The sequence below is a fragment of the Salmo salar genome, chromosome ssa03 (assembly GCF_905237065.1).
Source record: "Salmo salar chromosome ssa03, Ssal_v3.1, whole genome shotgun sequence".
Lineage (NCBI taxonomy): Eukaryota > Metazoa > Chordata > Actinopteri > Salmoniformes > Salmonidae > Salmo > Salmo salar.
Genome location: NC_059444.1, coordinates 27,650,453 through 27,670,485, shown reverse-complemented (window position 1 = coordinate 27,670,485; position 20,033 = coordinate 27,650,453). Strand labels below are relative to the sequence as shown.

At 41.1% G+C, this 20,033-nt stretch overlaps 1 protein-coding gene across 2 annotated transcripts in view; it reads left to right on the top strand.

Moving 5' to 3' along the window:
• Positions 1 to 525: 525 nt before the first annotated feature.
• Positions 526 to 20,033, top strand: part of LOC106599281 (solute carrier family 12 member 7) — a 93,053-nt gene continuing 73,545 nt past the window's right edge. Inside the window, exon 1 of one of the 2 annotated variants that reach the window (XM_014190430.2) lies at positions 526 to 826. In XM_014190430.2, the coding sequence (XP_014045905.1) occupies positions 718 to 826 (109 nt within the window). In that variant the 5' untranslated portion in view covers positions 526 to 717. The remainder of the gene's footprint in view (positions 827 to 20,033) is intronic. The other variant, XM_014190432.2, reaches the window with a different exon arrangement.

Below are 20,033 nucleotides of genomic sequence, written 5' to 3'. Positions count from 1 at the left end.
ATGCGATGGACACACATTTCACTTTCGATTTTTATTCGGGTACACTAAAATGTAAGTGAACAATTACATTTTGTGTACCACGTCATCCCGCACTGATTTGTATTGGCAACAAGTCCATTTGGTGGAACTACACTACTGGTGGGAAAATGCGCATATTTTCTTTATGCGGATTTCAGAATATAAACATGAAAATGTGTCGCCAATTGGATGGAAACCTAGCTACTGTAGGTCTTTGCGAAAACTATTTTATTATTTTGAGTGGGGATGTGACGTCAATACGTGCAGCTGTTTTTTGTTATCGACAATAGTTAAATTGCAACGCAAAGTAACATGCAATTGTCGTATTTCTTTTCTTTGCAACGTTCTAAAAATCGACAAGTAAATGGAAACAGAGATAGCATAAATACAGATAGAGGGCTCTTTTCATTAAAGGAAGGGAAAGATTTTCAGGAGGTGCCTGCTGTAAAATTAGGAGTCTTGTCTGTCGTAGGCACTATAGCTTGGAGGGGGAAGTTGAGTGTAAGAGGACTTTTTCCTGAGGGAGGAGTTGTAGAACACTCCTTATTTGGAGAGCCTGGTCACATGGGGGCAGAATCTACGCGATAGAGATGAGAGAGACATAACAGGAGAGAACACATCGAACCGTGTCTAGAGATGTTGAGCGGGACGAGAGAAGTTGACTTTCTCAGGCTAGAGTCAATGCAGTGAGGGGCTAAAATGCCCACCAACTTCACTGTGGTCCCCGTGGAGGATGGCGAGGCCGGGAAGTCAAGTCTCGAACGTGTGTTTAGGGAGGAAGATATTACTCCACGACGACCCTACTCAGGTGAGGGCACAATGTTGACGTTGTCAGGACAGGCTCAGACAAGCAAAGCAGCTTCTGTGGAACAGCTGAACATGTTCACTTTACGTTTACCTTGGCCCATGACTTACATAATTATGATATAGCTTTGATTGTTAATTTTTTTTCTGGTCTAAGGGGATGAAATATATATTTTTAAGACGAGTGAACTTTTTGCAACTCCTGAGAAACAAAAACAAGCGAGGGCTTCCTGAGATTTTCCTTGCCTCCATTTCTCTCTATCTAAATTCAATGTCAATTTCGCTCTTCTTTTGGTTTTATGGCGAAGTTGACTTAAATTGTGTATTGCTGCCACCAACTGAACGGGGATGCAAAGAAATGTACAAGAGAAAAGTGCAGTTCCGTTTATCACCATTGCTATAAATGTCATGAAGGCCACTTTCTTCAAATTAAGAATGTCTGAATCTTGCTGGTGACATGCCGGCCTTGGTGCATGTGTCTATTTAGCTCCACTGTTATACACTGACATCGGATCTTCTGTTCTTTCTACCCGTTTTACTACCTCCACAAAGGAGACAGAAGCTGTGCTTACACCTTGCATTAACATGTGGTTGTCATCTGATCAAGATTATCCAGATTTATTGAGTCTACACATGGTAATAAAATGACTCTTAACAGCCCACTGATTCTGTATTGTGACCAGATTCCCTTGTCCTTCCCTGTATGCAAGTTAATCCAACCTGCCTTGGATCTCCCTTTATGACAAGCTGTATAAATTGACAGAAAACGTCACACTTTTGTAGTCAGTAGTTTTGCAATCTCATCATTAGTGTATATTTGATATCTAATGATTTAAGACTGAGTGTGACATCCTTTACCTGTACACAACCATAAAAATAAATATGATTCCAGATATCCTCCTCCTAAACAGTAAACCAGCTTTTTAGGCCTGCGTGCGCGCATTGGTTGTTCAGGCAGGTCTTAGTGGAAATATGTAACTTTATGGGCAACCCTACCAAATTCACATACTGATGTGAGTTATAGATCTATCATTCTACTTGAATGCAAGTCGAAGAAGTGGTAGAGCTGTTCTATTTGCACTATTTATATGCTTCCCTTAAGTTTTTGTTTTTGAGTCTTTTACTTCTGGTTTTGTACACCAGAAAATACAACATTTTTGGTTATGTAAAATATATTTCAGTGGTTTAGATGGTACAGTGATTCTCTACACTGTGCCATCTTATTTTGTCACAAACTGAAATTAGGCAAACTGTTAGTTTTAGCATCCAGGAAATGGCGGAGCTATTTCTGCATAGTGCAACTTTAAGATGCGTACCAAAAGTTTTGTATTTCAAAGATCCTCTAATATGATAACCTATAACAACTCGCATGTTCAAATTATGAAAATTGATAAAAGCAGCAATCGATAAGGGCAAAGGAGCACGCATGTGAAGCAAATGCTATGGATTTATAAAGGAATGAAGTGTAATTCTAAAAGTAGCCTGCAGAGTCCTTTGTATTGTAGCCTACATCATATTGGACAGTGACCTCGCTCAAGCTTACAGAAAGCTATGTGCCTTTACGCATCAGTTTGGACATATTCTGCACTTTATTGCTAGTGATTTGTCTGGAAAATGCTCAAAACTTTGAAGAATCTCATAAAATATTTTGATTTAACACTTTTTTTGGTTACTACATGATTCCATATGTGTTATTTCATAGTTTTGATGTCTTCACTATTATTCAATGTAAAACTTTTTTTTTTTAAAGAAAATCCCATGAATGAGTGTGTCCAAACTTCTGACCGGTACTGTATATGCGTGATCTAATTTTGATTGGACTGTGGCATCTGACCACAGTGCCACTAGGTACATGGTTTCTAATGAAGACCACAATCTTAATTCTGGATGAATTGTAGAGGTAGGCTATTGTTGTCCATGGGAAACTGTAGAGTGTGGAAAAACCCAGCAGCGTTGCAGATCTTAACACACTCAAACCTGTGCGCCTGGCACCTATTACCATACCCTGTTCAAAGGCTCTTAAATATTTTGTCAGGCCCATTCACCCTCTGAATGGCACACATACATAATCCATGTCTCAAGGCTTAAAAATCCTTGTTTAACCTGTCTCCTCCCCTTCATCTACACTGATTTGAAGTAGATTTAACAGGTGACATCACTAAGGGATCTTAACTTTCACTTAGTCAGTCTGTAATGGAAAGAGCAGGTGTTCCTAATGTTTTGTACAGTCTCCATCAAAACGCTTTTAACCACATGACCCACATCGACTCCTTCCATCTGCAGACACTTTTTACATGGCTAAACATTTTACATCTCTTACACTGCAAAGCCTGGCTATAAAGGTTCTGACTGGATAATACAGATTTTCCTGCTTCACTCTGGTCGAGAGAGACACAAGGACTGACCAACTCTTCTCCTTCTTGCCATTTAACCACACGATTCTTCCAGCTTACATCAACCACTCCAGGAATTTTCTTTTAATATATCAACTTCTAACGAAACTCCAGAAATGGCTTCTTTAAAAGGTGCCCTGCTCCGTAGCTCAAAGCACAACACATCATAATCTCCAAATTGAGTGAGTTCCAGCACCCATTTACATTTTTTTCTGCTCCTCAGACACACAAAATCTGAACAAGCCCACATCTCGTGATTTTTACTTTACCCAAGCTTTCTCCACCACTTTGGTTGTCTTCAATGGGTTAACCACATCGGGTCGTACATAATCCCAGAGAACATACCAGATATGATTAGCAACACTAGCCATTGCCTTCCCCACCTCAATTTTGCTTATTTTTCAATTTCTTTGGACAAGAGTCTATTCTTAATTTCCACCGCCAACCGATTCAAGCTTTATCTCAGCTTCCGCCAATGTCGTCTTGCTCATGCCTCTCCCGGTACCCTTGCTGCACCAGGCCATGGGTCTTGTCTCTTTCTGTCTGTCTCTCTCTTTCACTCAACTCATTCAGTAGCTTGCCCTCAGTGTGACACAATCTTTCTCCCTGTTGCTCTCCCTCCCTTCATGTGTTAGGACCATGATTAATGTGAAATCTTTTTAAGGTTTCTCAGCTTTGCGTTTCACAGTGGCAGTCACTGCAATAATGCCTTTCCTCTGTCAAGTATTAACTTGCTGTGAATCAGTGAACTCCATTGTTCTGTACCTGTTGGAAGGGAGATGTAGGTAACTCCCCAAATAAAGGAAACACCAACAGTGTCTTAATAGGGCGTTGGGCCACCACAAGCCGCAGGCACAGCTTCAATTAACCTTTTGCATGGCATAGATTCTACAAGTGTCTGGAACTCTGTTGGAGGGAAATTCCATCATTTGGTGTTTTGTTGATGGTAATGGAAAACACTGTTTTAAGCCACTCTTGCACAAGGTTGATGTACACTCACTGGACTACCCTCACACTCCAACACACAAACACACGCACATGCATATTGACACCACACACACACAAATTCCTTCACACTTAACATACGCTGCTGCTACTCTCTGTTTATTGTCTATGCAGTCACTTTACCTACATATTACCTCAATTACCACAAATAACCCCCGTACGTACCCCTGCACATAGACTCGGTACCGGTACCTCCTGTTTATAGCCTCGTTATTGTTATTTTGTGTTACTATTTTTCCTACAGTTTAGCAAATTTTCCTGACTTACTTTTTAAAGACTCTGCATTGTTGGTTAAGGGCTCATCAGTAAGCATTTCACTACACCTGTTGTATTTGGCGCATGTGACAAATACCATTTTATTTGAATTGCTTAATCAACTAAGGAACCACACCTGTGTGGAAACACCTGCTTTCAATACACTTTTTGTCCCTAATTTAGTCAACTGTTTCCTTTTATTTTGGAAGTTAAAATGGGTTAGGGCAGAGAGCAAGAGGTGACGTGACGCGAGAGGATTCACTCTGCCCAAAATCTGTCCCATGAGATAAGCTCCATACCTATTTTGTATGGAGGTCTATGGGCGATTGTCAAATTACCTGAGGCTTATTTTATCTAATATATGTTTTGTAATGTTTAGGCTGTTAGAAATGTACTGATATAAGTGGATGCACGTGGCTTTCCGGCAGTTTTGAGAAAAACGACTTAGTTGTGCCTGTTGTTCACACGCGTATCTGCTAGAGGTCGACCGATTATGATTTTTCAACACTGATACCAATTATTGGAGGACCAATAAATCGGCCGATTTTCTTTTTTTTACATTTTTTTAATTTATACATTTATTTTATTTATTTTATATATTTTTTAATGTATTTATTTGTAATAATGACAATTACAACAATACTGAATGAACACTTATTTTAACTTAATATAATACATCAATAAAATCAATTTAGCCTCAAATAAATAAAGAAACATATTCAATTTGGTTTAAATAATGCAAAAACAAAGTGTTGGAGAAGAAAGTAAAAGTGCAATATGTGCCATGTAAAAAAGCTAACGATTAAGTTCCTTGCTCAGAACATGAGAACATATGAAAGCTGGTGGTTCCTTTTTAACATGAGTCTTCAATATTCCCAGGTAAGAAGTTTTAGGTTGTAGTTATTATATGAATTATAGGACTATTTCTCTCTATACAATTTGTATTTCATATACCTTTTGACTATTGGATGTTCTTATAGGCACTTTAGTATTGCCAGTGTAACAGTATAGCTTCCGTCCCTCTCCTCGCTCCTACTTGGGCTCGAACCAGGAACACATCGACAACAGCCACCCTCAAAGCAGCGTTACCCATGTAGAGCAAGGGGAACAACTACTCCAAGTCTCAGAGCGAGTGACGTTTGAAACACTATTAGCGCGCACCCGGCTAACTAGCTAGCCATTTCACATCGGTTACACCAGCCTAATCTTGGGAGTTGACAGGCTTGAAGTCATAAACAGCGCAATGCATTGCGAAGGGCTGCTGGCAAACGCACGAAAGTGCTGTTTGAATGAACGCTTACGAACCTGCTGCTGCTGCCTACCATCGCTCAGTCAGACTGCTCTATCAAATCATAGACTTAATTATAACATAATAACACACAGAAATACGAGCCTTGGGTCATTTAACCTGTTGGGGATAGGGGGCAGTATTTGCACGGCCGGATAAAAAAACGTACCCGGTTTTAATCTGGTTACTACTCCTGCCCAGTAACTAGAATATGCATATAAGTATTGGCTTTGGATAGAAAACACCCTAAAGTTTCTAAAACTGTTTGAATGGTGTCTGGAGTATAACAGAACTCATATGGCAGGCAAAAACCTGAGAAGATTCCTTACAGGAAGTGGCCTGTCTGACAAGTTCTTGTTCTTCTTGGCTCTGTTTATTGAAAACTGAGGATCTTTGCTGTAACGTGACACTTCCTACGGCTCCCATAGGCTCTCAGAACCCGGGAAAAAGCTGAATGATGTAATTCCAGCCTCTGGCTGAAAAACATTAGCGCGTTTGGATAGTGGCCGGTCAGAGTACTATGAGACTCAGGCGCGTGCACGAGTCGACCCCATGTTTTATTTTCTTTCGTCTTTGAACGTAAACACGCTTTCCCGGTCGGAATATTATTGCATTTTTACGAGAAGAATGGCATAAAAATTGATTTTAAACAGCGGTTGACATGCTTCGAAGTACGGTAATGGAATATTTAGAATTTTTGTCACGAAATGCGTCGTGCGCGTCACCCTTCTTTACCATTCGGATAGTGTCTTGAACGCACGAACAAAACAGAGGATATTTGAACATAACTATGGATTATTTTGAACCAAACCAACACTTGTTATTGAAGTAGAAGTCCTGGGAGTGCATTCTGACGAAGAACAGCAAAGGTAATAACATTTTTCTTATAGTAAATCTGACTTTGGTCAGGGCTAAACTTGCTGGGTGTCTAAATAGCTAGCCCTGTGATGCCAGGCTATCTACTCGGAATATTGCAAAATGTGCTTTCACCGAAAAGCTATTTTAAAATCGGACATAGCGAGTGCATAGAGGAGTTCTGTATCTATAATTCTTAAAATAATTGTTATGTTTTTTGTGAACGTTTATCGTGAGTAATTTAGTAAATTCACCGGAAGTTTGCGGGGGGTATGCTAGTTCTGAACGTCACATGCTAATGTAAAAAGCTGGTTTTTGATATAAATATGAACTTGATTGAACAAAACATGCATGTATTGTATAACATAATGTCCTAGGTGTGTCATCTGATGAAGATCATCAAAGTTTAGTGCTGCATTTAGCTGTGGTTTGGGTTTATGTGACATTATATGCTAGCTTGAAAAATGGGTGTCTCATTATTTCTGGCTGGGTACTCTGCTGACATAATCTAATGTTTTGCTTTCGTTGTAAAGCCTTTTTGAAATCGGACAGTGTGGTTAGATTAACGAGAGTCTTGTCTTTAAAATGGTGTAAAATAGTCATATGTTTGAGAAATTGAAGTAATAGGATTTCTAAGGTATTTGAATAACGCGCCACAGGAATCCACTGGCTGTTACGTAGGTGGGACGATTTCGTCCCACCGACCCTAGAGAGGTTAATATAGTCGAATCCGGAAAATAAACGTTTTTCCTGTCAGTGAAATACGGAACCGTTCCGTATTTTATCTAACGGGTGGCATCCCTAAGTCTAAATATTCCTGTTACATTGCACAACCTTCAATGTTATGTCATAATTACGTAAAATTCTGGCAAATTAGTTCGCAACGAACCAGGCGGCCCAAGCTGTTGCAAATACCCTGACTCTGCGTGCAATGAACGCAAAATGACACAATTTCACCTGGTTAATATTGCCTGCTAACCTGGATTTCTTTTAGCTAAATATGCAGGTTTAAAAATATACTGCTCAAAAAAATAAAGGGAACACTTAAACAACACATCCTAGATCTGAATGAAAGAAATAATCTTATTAAATACAGTTTTCTTTACATAGTTGAATGTGCTGACAACAAAATCACACAAAAATAATCAATGGAAATCCAATTTATCAACCCATGGAGGTCTGGATTTGGAGTCACAGTCAAAATTAAAGTGGAAAACCACACTACAGGCTGATCCAACTTTGATGTAATGTCCTTAAAACAAGTCAAAATGAGGCTCAGTAGTGTGTGTGGCCTCCACGTGCCTGTATGACCTCCCTACAACGCCTGGGCATGCTCCTGATGAGGTGGCGGATGGTCTCCTGAGGGATCTCCTCCCAGACCTGGACTAAAGCATCCGCCAACTCCTGGACAGTCTGTGGTGTAACGTGGCGTTGGTGGATGGATGGAGCGAGACATGATGTCCCAGATGTGCTCAATTGGATTCAGGTCTGGGGAACGGGCGGGCCATTCCATTACATCAATGCCTTCCTCTTGCAGGAACTGCTGACACACTCCAGCCACATGAGGTCTAACATTGTCTTGTATTAGGAGGAACCCAGGGCCAACCGCACCAGCATATGGTCTTACAAGGGGTCTGAGGATCTCATCTTGGTACCTAATGGCAGTCAGGCTACCTCTGGTGAGCACATGGAGGGCTGTGCGGCCCCCCAAAGAAATGCCACCCCACACCATGACTGACCCACCGCCAAACTGGTCATGCTGGAGGATGTTGCAGGCAGCAGAACGTTCTCCACGGCGTCTCCAGACTCTGTCACGTCTGTCACATGTGCTCAGTGTGAACCTGCTTCATCTGTGAAGAGCACAGGGCGCCAGTGGCGAATTTGCCAATCTTGGTGTTCTCTGGCAAATGCCAAACGTCCTGCACGGTGTTGGGCTGTAAGCACAACCCCCACCTGTGGACGTCGGGCCCTCATACCACCCTCATGGAGTCTGTTTCTGACCGTTTGAGCAGACACATGCACATTTGTGGCCTGCTGGAGGTCATTTTGCAGGGCTCTGGCAGTGCTTCTCCTGCTCCTCCTTGCACAAAGGCGGAGGTAGCGGTCCTGCTGCTGGGCTGTTGCCCTCCTACGGCCTCCTCCACGTCTCCTGATGTACTGGCCTGTCTCCTGGTAGCGCCTCCATGCTCTGGACACTACACTGACAGACACAGCAAACCTTCTTGCCACAGCTCGCATTGATGTGCCATCCTGGATGAGCTGCACTGCCTGAGCCACTTGTGTGGGTTGTAGACTCCGTCTCATGCTACCACTAGAGTGAACGCACCGCCAGCATTCAAAAGTGACCAAAACATCAGCCAGGAAGCATAGGAACTGAGAAGTGGTCTGTGGTCCCCACCTGCAGAACCACTCCTTTATTGGGGGTGTCTTGCTAATTGCCTATAATTTCCACCTGTTGTCTATTCCATTTTCACAACAGCATGTGAAATTTATTGTCAATCAGTTTTGCTTCCTAAGTGGACAGTTTGATTTCACAGAAGTGTGATTGACTTGGAGTTACATTGTGTTGTTTAAGTGTTCCCTTTATTTTTTTGAGCAGTGTATATACTTCTGTGTATTGATTTTAAGAAAGGCATTGATGTTTATGGTTGGAGCAACGTGTACCTAAGCAATTATATGCAACGCAGGACAGGCTAGATAAACTAGTAATATCATTAACCATGTGTAGTTAACTAGTGATTATGATTGATTGTGTTTTATAAGATTAATGCTAGCTAGCAACTTACCTTGGCTTCTTACTGCATTCGCGTAACAGGCAGGATCCTCGTGGAGTGCAATGTAAAGCAGGTGGTTAGAGAGTTGGACTAGTTAACCGTAAGGTTGCAAGATTGAATCCCTGAGCTGACAAGGTAAAAATCTGCCGTTCTGCCCCTGAACAAGACAGTTAACCCACCGTTACTAGGCCGTCATTGAAAATAAGAATGTGTTCTTAACTGACTTGCGTAGTTAAATAAAGGTCAAAAAAAAAAAAAAGATAAACGGCGTCCAAAAATACCGATTTCCGATTATGAAAACTTGAAATCGGCCATTCCGATTAATCGGTCGACCTCTAGTATCTGCCCTCTCATTGGCTAGAATGGTCCCACTTCATCTCGCCTGCCTTCAGTCTTTGGGGACATGTATTTCCATTGTTAGTGGTCACTCGGCTATCTTGTCAATATAACATATAATCTTTGGTTAGCGCTGGTCCAACCTAAGGTGTCATAAAATAAATGCACCCCCTCCCCAAAGTAAAAAATATTTTCACAGAAATCTCTAAACTCTTTGATGTGATGTAAAATGCTTACTTTATGGTGTTGTATTAGCACATTACTTTGCTGTGTATATTCTAGTGTAGTATTTGTTATTTATTTAAATTTGATGCTTTTTTTTTCTTAGGGGGGGGCGGAGGCAGGTTGGGGCCGCCGGGGGGGGGTTCGTGTGTGTGTACATTCCGTTCAAAAGTTTTAGAACACCTACACATTCAAGGCTTTTTGTTTATTTTTTTACTGTTTTCTACGTTGTAGAATAATAGTGAAGACATCAAAACTATGAAATAACACACATGGAATCATGTAGTAACCAAGATAGTGTTAAACAAAGATTCTTCAAATAGCCACCCTATGCATTCTCTCAACCAGTTGCTTGAGATAGTCACCTGGAATGCATTTAAATTAACAGGTGTGCCTTAAGTTAATTTGTGTAATTTCTTTCCTTCTTAATGTGTTTGAGCCAATCAGTTGTTTTGTGACAAGGTAGGGGTATACAGAAGATAGCCCTATTTGGTAAAAGACCAAGTCAATATTATGGCAAGAACAGCTCAAATGAGAAATTATAGTCCATTACTTTAACCTGTTAGGGCTAGGGGGCAGTATTGACACGGCCGGATAAAAAACGTACCCGATTTAATCTGGTTACTACTCCTGCCCAGAAACTAGAATATGCATATAATTATTAGCTTTGGATAGAAAACACTCAAGTTTCTAAAACTGTTTGAATGGTGTCTGTGAGTATAACAGAACTCATTTGGCAGGCCAAAACCTGAGAAGATTCCATGCAGGAAGTGCCCTGTCTGACAATTTCTTTCCCTTCTTGATTATCTCTATCCATTACAGAGGATCTCTGCTGTTACGTGACACTTCCTACGGCTCCCATGGGCTCTCAGAAGGCGGCAAAAAGCTGAATCGTGGCTTTGCAGGCTCTGGCTGAAAAAAAAAAAGTAGAGCGTTTGGGTAGTGGCTGGTTACAGTACTGTGAGACTCAGGCGCGTGCCCGAGTCGACCTCATGCTTTGTTTTCTTTCGTCTGTTTACCTAAACGCAGATTCCCGGTCGGAATATTATCGCTTTTTTATGAGAAAAACGGCATAAAAATGGATTTTAAACAGCGGTTGACATGCTTCGAAGTACGGTAATGGAATATTAATAAAAGAAATTGTCACGAAATGCGCCATGCTTGTGACCCTTATTTACACTTCGGATAGTGTCTTGAACGCACGAACAAAACGCCGATATTTGGATATAACGATGGATTATTTTGGACCAAACCAACATTTGTTATTGAAGTAGCAGTCCTGGGAGTGCATTCTGACGAAGAACACCAAAGGTAATCAAACTTTTGTAATATTAATCGGAGTTTGGTCAGGGCTAAACTTGGTGGGTGTCTAAATAGCTAGCCGTGATGGCTTGGCTATGTACTCAGAATATTGCAAAATGTGCTTTCACCGAAAAGCTATTTTAAAATCTGACACCTCGATTGCACAAAGGAGTTCTGTATCTATAATTCTTAAAATAATTGTTATGTTTTTTGTGAACGTTTATCGTGAGTAATTTAGTAAATTCACCGGAGGTTTGCGGTGGGTATGCTAGTTCTGAACGTCACATGCTAATGTAAAAAGCTGGTTTTTGATATAAATATGAACTTGATTGAACAAAACATGCATGTATTGTATAACATAATGTCCTAGCTGTGTCATCTGATGAAGATCATCAAAGGTTAGTGCTGCATTTAGCTGTCTTCTGGGTTTTTGTGACATTATATGCTAGCTTGAAAAATTGGTGTCTGATTATTTCTGGCTGGGTACTCTGCTGACATAATCTAATGTTTTGCTTTCGTTGTAAAGCCTTTTTGAAATCGGACAGTGTGGTTAGATTAACGAGAGTCTTGTCTTTAAAATGGTGTAAAATAGTCATATGTTTGAGAAATTGAAGTAATGGCATTCCCAGGACTTCTACTTCAACACCCAATATTGTTTTGGTTCCAAATAATCCATAGTTATATCCAAATAGCTGCGTTTTGTTCTTGCGTTCAAGACACTATCCGAAGGGTGACGCGCCGGCGCGTATCGTGACAAAAAAATTCAAAATATTCCATTACCGTACTTCGAAGCATGTCAAACGCTGTTTAAAATCAATTTTTATGCGATTTTTCTCGTAAAATAGCGATAATATTCCAACCGGGAGACGTTGTATCCGTTCAAACACTGAAAATAGAAAATGGAGTCGTCACATGCACGCGCTCGCCAGTGTCATTGTTATCAGAACGAACACTTTCCAAAACCCCTACTGTTTTTCGCCCAGGGACTGCAGAGTTATCATTCAACGTTCTGGCGCCTTCTGAGAGCCTATGGGAGCCTTAGAAAATGTCACGTTACAGCAGAGATCCTCTATTTTTGATAAAGAGGCTGTAGAAGGCCAAGAAATGGTCAGACAGGGCACTTCCCATATAGAATCTTCTCAGGTTTTGGCCTGCCATATGAGTTCTGTTATACTCACAGACACCATTCAAACAGTTTTAGAAACTTTAGGGTGTTTTCTATCCAAATCAAATAATTATATGCATATTCTAGTTTCTGGGCAGGAGTAATAACCAGATTAAATAGGTTACGGTTTTTTATCCGGCCGTGAAAATACTGACACTATGGGATATTGTGTGTTGGCCAGTGACAAACTCAATTTAATTTTAAATTGATTAAGTCTGAAACTAGTGGTGTGTATTCATGGATGCCAAGGGAAGCCAGGCTTAGTCTAACGAGCAAGCATTTTAGCCAGGTAGCCTAGGACAACAAATATAATCAAATCAAATGTTATTAGTCATGCGCAGAATACAACATGTGTAGACCTTACAGTGAAATACTTACTTATGAGTCCCTAACCAACAATGCAGTTTAAAAAAAATACGGCTAATAATAAGAAATAAAAATAAAAAGTAATTAAAGAGCAGCAGTAAAATAACAATTGCGAGACTATATACAGGGGGGTAACGGTACAGAGTCAATGTGCGGGGGCACCGGTTAGTTGAGGTAATATGTACATGGAGGTAGTTATTAAAGTGACTATGCATAGATAATAACAGAGAGTAGTAGCAGCAGTGTAAAGGAAGAGGGGGGGGGCAATGCAAATAGTCTGGGTAGCCATTTCATTATATGTTCAAGAGTATTATGGCTTGGGGGTAGAAGCTGTTTAGAAGCCTCTTGGACCTAGACATGGCACTCTGGTACCGCTTGCAGTGCGGTAGCAGAGCGAACAATCTATGACTAGGGAGGCTGGAGTCTTTGACAATTTTTAGGGCATTCTTCTGACACCGCCTGGTATAGAGGTCCTGGATGGCAGGAAGCTTGGCCCAGTGATGTACTGGGCCATACGCACTACCTTCTGTTGTGCCTTGCGGTCTCAGTCCGAGCAGTTGCCATACCAGGCAGTGATGCTCTTGATGGTGCAGCTGTAGAACCTTTTGAGGATCTGAGGACCCATGCCAAATCTTTTCAGTCTCCTGAGGGGAAATAGGTTTTGTTGTGTCCCCTTCACGACTGTCTTGTTGTGCTTGGACCATGTTTGTTTGTTCATGTGGACACCAAGGAACTTGAAGCTCTCAACCTACTCCACTACAGCCCCGTCGATGAGAATGGGGGTGCTCGGTCCTTCTTTTCCTGTAGTCCACAGTCATCTCCTTTGTCTTGATCACGTTGATGGAGAGGTTGTTGTCATGGCACCACACGGCCAGGTCTCTGAACTCAGCCTATTGGGAGATCTCGTCATTGTCGGCGATCAGGCCTACCACTTTCGAGTCATTGGCAAACTTAATGATGGTGTTGGAGTCGTGCCTGGCCGTGCAGCCATGAGTGAACAGAGAGTACAGGAGGGGACAGAGCAAGCACCCCTGAGGGGCCCCCATGTTGAGGATCAGCGCGGCGGATGTGTTGTTACCTACCCTTACCACCTGGGGGCGGCCCGTCAGGGAATCCAGGATTGAGTTGCAGAGGGAGGTGTTTAGTCCCAGGGTCCTTAGCTTAGTGATGAGCTTTGAGGGCACTATGGTTTTGAATGCTGAGCTGTAGTCAATGAATAGCATTCTCACATAGGTGTTCCTTTTGTCCAGTTGGAAAAGGGCAGTGTGGAGTGCAATAGAGATTGCACCATTTGTGGATCTGTTAGGGTGGTATGCAGATTGGAGTGGGTCTAGGGTTTCTGGGATAATGGTGTTGATGTGAGCCATGACCAGCCTTTCAAAGCAGTTCATGGCTACAGATGTGAGTGCTATGGGTCGGTAGTCATTTAGGCAGGTTACCTTAGTGTTCTTGGGCACAGGCACTATGGTGGTGTGCTTGAAACATGTTGTTATTACAGACTCGGACAGGGAGAGGTTGAAAATGTCAGTGAAGACACTTGCTAGTTGGTCAGCGCATGCTGGCAGTACACGTCCTGGTAATCCGTCTGGCCCTGCGGCCTTGTGACTGTTGACCTGTTTATAGGTCTTCCGGAACAGCTGGCGCTCTCATGCATGTTTGTGTTATTTGCCTCGAAGCTAGCATAGAAGTAGTTCAGCTCTTCTGGTAGGCTCGTGTCACTGGGCAGCTCTCGGCTGTGCTTCCCTTTGTAGTCTGTAATGGTTTGCAAGCCCTGCCACGTCCGACGAGCATCGGCGCCGGTGTTGTACGACTCGATCTTAGTCCTGTATTGATGCTTTTCCTGTTTGATGGTTCGTCGGAGGACATAGCAGGATTTCTTATAAGCTTCCGGGTTAGAGTCACGCTCCTTGAAAGCGGCAGCTCTAGCCTTTAGCTCAGTGCGGATGTTGCCTGTAATCCATGGCTTCTGGTTGGGGTATGTACGTATGGTCACTTTGGGGACGTCGTCATCGATGCATTTATTGATGAAGCCAATGACTGGTGTACTCCTCAATGCCATCGGAGGAATCCCGGAACATATTCCAGTCCTTGCAAATAGTCCTGTAGCTTAGCATCTGCTTCATCTGACCACTTAAAAAAAAAAAATTGATCTCGTCACTTGTGCTTCCTGCTTTAATGTTTGTTTGGAAGCAGGAATCAGGAGGATAGAATTATGGTAAGATTTGCCAAATGGAGGGTGAGGGAGAGCTTTGTATGCGTCTCTGTGTGTGGAGTAAAGGTGGTCCAGAGTTTTTTTTTTTTTTTCCCTCTGGTTGCACATTTAACATGCTGATAGAAATTAGGTAAAATGTATTTGTTTCCCTGCATTAAAGTTCCCGGCTACTAGGAGCGCCACATCTGGGTGAGTGTTTTCTTGTTTGCTTATGGCGGAATACAGCTCATTCAATGCTGTCTTAGTGCCAGCCTCCGTCTGTGGTGGTATGTAAACAGCTACGAAAAATAAATTTAAGTGTGTACAGTATGACTGTTTTTCATCAACATGAGAGGAGGATGGCATTAGCGTTTCTCTACAAGTAGGGTTAGTCAGCATATTTTTCTACTTGCACGAACGTGTACACACACACACACACACACACACACACACACACACACACACACACACACACACACACACACACACACACACACACACACACACAGTAGAACTAATGCTTAGCTTACGTAGAATGGACTAAATCGTTTTTGGTATCTTTTAGTTATCACTGTATTAGACTAAGCAAAGGTGATTTGATGTTGAAGTTGAAATGGTGCTGGAATAGAGGCCCCTGTTTTCTTTGCTACTTTCGGTAACTCTCTGTGGTTCTAAATCAATAGTTGTTTAGTAGTCTGAAAATGTCGGAAACATCAGCTTGCTTGACCATGCTGTGGGTCATGTAACTCTCTGTTTCATGCAATATGCTTTGTGGACTAAACCAGATAGAGTTTGCCATCTGGTTTTGTGATAAAACAAAGGTGTGGTTGAATTTATTCTTCCACTATTGTCTGAGCCTTTAGGCCTATATATCACGAGGCATATGAACTAACAGGTTATAGAGCAAACAATGCAATTATCACAACACTTAGGTTGTAATATGGCTTTTTTCTGGCTTCCCCAGTGATTTTACCCACGCACCGCTATTGGCTGTGACACAACATTTTGAAAAAGAAAAAGGTGTGTGAATTGTTTCTGAAGGCACTGTATTATAGGACGACTTGGGAGAATGATGATCCGCAACAGACAGTACATCTCAGTATTAGAACTTAAAATACAGCCAGACTGGCCTGCTACTGTGCCTTTCTGGACCTTATAAACTGTGGAGAGTAGACCCACAACTGATACAAATGGAATTACATATTAAAATCACAGGGCTTATGCGCTGTTATTCAATATACATTTTCACTGCAGTTTACAGCCTTGAGTAGAATTTTGTACTCACTTGACAATAATAATGCAATTATTCATTGCAATGTGGTGTTGTAGGCTAGTCTAGGTAGGATGATTGTATTGTCCTTAAGCAAGATCAATAGCGGAGCTTTTTAAGGTGCGTGTCTCACTGTTCTTTCATGCGCGATGATACACCTGGCCCTTCTGCTTATTTCGAAAATTGGTGCAGCTTTGAGTCATTTTGTGTCGTATGATTGCTAATTAGCATATTGCAGATCTGGATAAATTATCCACCTACCACTATTGTCACTGAATGGTGGATAGAGGGCAGGATAGACTGGTAGACTATATTGACCTGTGGTATAGTTAGCACGCAGAAAAGCGTAGTGCATAAGGGAAGTACCAAAACACCTTGATATAGGGGCGGCGCATGAAAGCATATGAAGAAATGGAGCTAGAATGGAAGAAATTATATAGTAAAACCCACTGCCCTCTCCTGTGCCCAATAAAAAAAATAAAAAAATAAAAACACAACCCTCAAAGCAATTAAAAAAAAAAGAAGTTTGACAGCGTTCCCCTTTTTTGGACCACCACAATTAATTTCTAACTTTCCCTTAATTTATTGGAATGTCACATTTTGCAAAAATGTGCGCTGTCTCTTTTTAAGAAAGTATTTACTTCATTAGCAAGGCAGAATGTGGCTATGGAATCTAGTGGAAACCAGATGGGTGGCGAGGGAGACGAAGAAGTGAATGAGGTCTTGGTGTTAACTAAGTTAATTAATAAAGTTTTTTTGACAATCAGCTTTGAAGTCAGCATATTTTGCGTTATGGTTTGCAAACAAAGTACTAGGGTAGTGAATTGATGTTTCTTCAGCTGTAAGCTAGCAATGAAAGTTAGCCTATAATTAAAAAGTCACTCGATTGTCATACGTGAGTAAAAGTAAAGCTGTCTTAATAGAAATTGTCCAGAAATGCAAATTAATTACTTAAAAATCATACAATGTGATTTTCTGGATTTTTGTTTTAGATTCCGTCTCTCACAGTTGAAGTGTACCTATGATAAAAATTACAGACCTCTACATGCTTTGTAAGTAGGAAACACTGCCGATTTTGCAGGTTATCAAATACTTGTTCTCCCCACTGTAAATAGTCAAGTACAGATATCCCTAAAAACAACTTAAGTAGTACTTTAAAGTATTTTTACTTAAGTATACAGAACAAAAATATAAACTCAACATGCAAATATGTCAAAGATTTTGCTGTGTTACAGTTCGTATAAGGAAATCAGTCAATTTAAATAAATTCATTAGGCCCTAATCTATGGATTCCACAAGACTGGGCAGGGGCGCAGCCATGGATGGGCCTGGGAAGGCATAGGCCCACCCACTTGAGAGCCAATTGCACACTCACTCAACTTGAGACATCGGTGTCATTGTGTTGTGTGACAAAACTGCACATTTTAGTGGCCTTTTATTGTCCCCAGCACAAAGTGCACTTGTGTAATGATCATGCTGTTTTATCAGCTTCTTAATATGCCACACCTGTCAGGTGCATGGGTTATCTTTACAAAGGCTAATATGCCCACTAACAGGGATGTAAACACATTTTTGCACAACATTTGAGAGAGATACCCTTTTGTCTTCTATTTCAGCTAATGAAACATGGGACCAGCACTTTACATGTTGCGTTTATATTTTTGTTCAGTGTACTTTACACCACTGGTTTTAGCCTGTGTGGACATTGTTTTGCGAACAGTAATGAACAGTTTAAACATTTCTACACGCAATGTTGTATTATCTAAGTGTGCTAATTTCTGTGCAGCATGTGGGTGGTGGGGAGCTTATAGCGATGAATGAGTAACAGCTCTAGCAATGAATGAGTAAGTGGAGCAGGCACTTTTCTCTTCATGCTATAAAGGGGTTACGCTGATAGACAGACTTGATCACGTGAGACACATTTGACAGACGTACCGAAACTAACAAATTCTAGTACCTATTTATTTACTTATTTTTTATCAAAAGTACTGAAGTTTTGATATACAGTGCAACACTAGTATGAGTCACACAGAACACGTAAGGGCAGGGCAGGCTTTGGTCTGTGGTCATTATTGGGCTGTTATCAGCAGTAGGAAGGCTTCACTCATTTCCAGCTATTATATCTGTGTTACGTCATGTGCTCTCCGCTTTGTTCTTATGCCTACAGTACCTGTACTCGCACACTGCTGTCCCCACACAATACATCCAGTATAAACAAAGTTTTCCCAAATGGACTGCTTAGACAGTCAGGTATCACAGCATCGTGGGTCTCTCTCCCTGCAATGCACTAAATATACAGCCCATAAAGGTTTTTTTGTTTTGTCATAACTTAACATCAATAAACTCATAAAACCTGTATTTCTATTCAGGGGCGTCATGCACCCATTATTTTAAACGCCTGAAACAGCTTTTTCCTACAATCTAGAGACGTAATCATTATGCCTAATTATATGTAAAGATAGTTAGGCTAGCTTGCCCCGAGACTGCCTGGCAGCTCCCCCATGGAGAGAAGCACGAGATTGAATTTCACTCAACTTTCTAGAGTTTTCCCTTTCTAGAGTTTTCAACGTTTCCCTTTTTACTTTTACTGTGGACATTCTGATCGAATCAATGCAATATTAGCCACTTTCAATGCAACATATCGTAACAAAAGGAACTATGTGAGAGATTTTGTTGTAGGCAGAACGCATCAGAGTAGAATTCTATTGGATTGACACGCACGACTCAGCCAGTACTCTATACAGACTGGTGCAGCATAACCAATCAGAGCTGCAGTAGGCATAAATGCAAATAGACCATTGCCATATATGGGTCTGTCTTTACAGCTGTGGTCGTGAGTAGATGTGCTTGTTTTGAGATCAAAGTCACGTCTGCACATTTTGTTCATATCCTTTGCTAGTTAGTTATTAGCCCAGTTATAGATCATTAGTCAGCAATAGGGTAGTGATTGCTTCCCGGAAGAGCACAAAATGTGTACATTTCTAGACATCTTTGAAATGCTAGTCAGGTAAATAACTTTTTGTGTCTTAAAGGGGCAATGTTGTATTTTGACACAGACTTGAATAAGCTAAGTAGCCAATAGGCAGAGGGTAGCCTAATTTGTCTGAATCTCTGTAATAATGGTATTGAAATAATAATGCATTTTATTTTGTAATGTGGTTTCTTGCATCAAACAACACCATTTTCAGTCACTTCTGTGTCTGAAGGACACGTGGATAAGCAGGTTAATGTCAAGTCCTGCATGTTTTGTTTTTTTAAGTCTCATGGAATGTAGGCCTACATTGAACACCACACATTGGCTGCTACTGAATGACAGATCTGCTATTTCCATGTTAAAATGTTATGGGATGCATTTTCTCCATTGTTTTTGATGGTGGGCCTCTCTTGTAGGCCTATGTTATGATCAAATAGCCACAGTAGCCTACTTGGTCACTGATAAAACTGTAACATAAAGCAGGTACAGCCTCAGTGTGGAAGTTGCAAAGAATTTTCCCACATTCGAGTTTGCACTCAACAGACCTGAAATTTCAGGGAACATTGGTGGCTAGTATTACAGAGAAACAACAAAACATTTTTGTTTTATTTATTCATCAAGAAGGAATCAATAGGCTACATGGCTTGATCAAATTCATTTACAAACATACCTCCTGCTAGTCCTTCCCGTTACCGGCAGCTAAAATCAAATCAAAGACTGTGTCACTCTACTCCAGTAGTCACCAACCGATCAGTTGATCTCCAAGGCATTTCTAGTCAATCACCAATTTTTGGGGTAAAAAAACCCCCAACAAT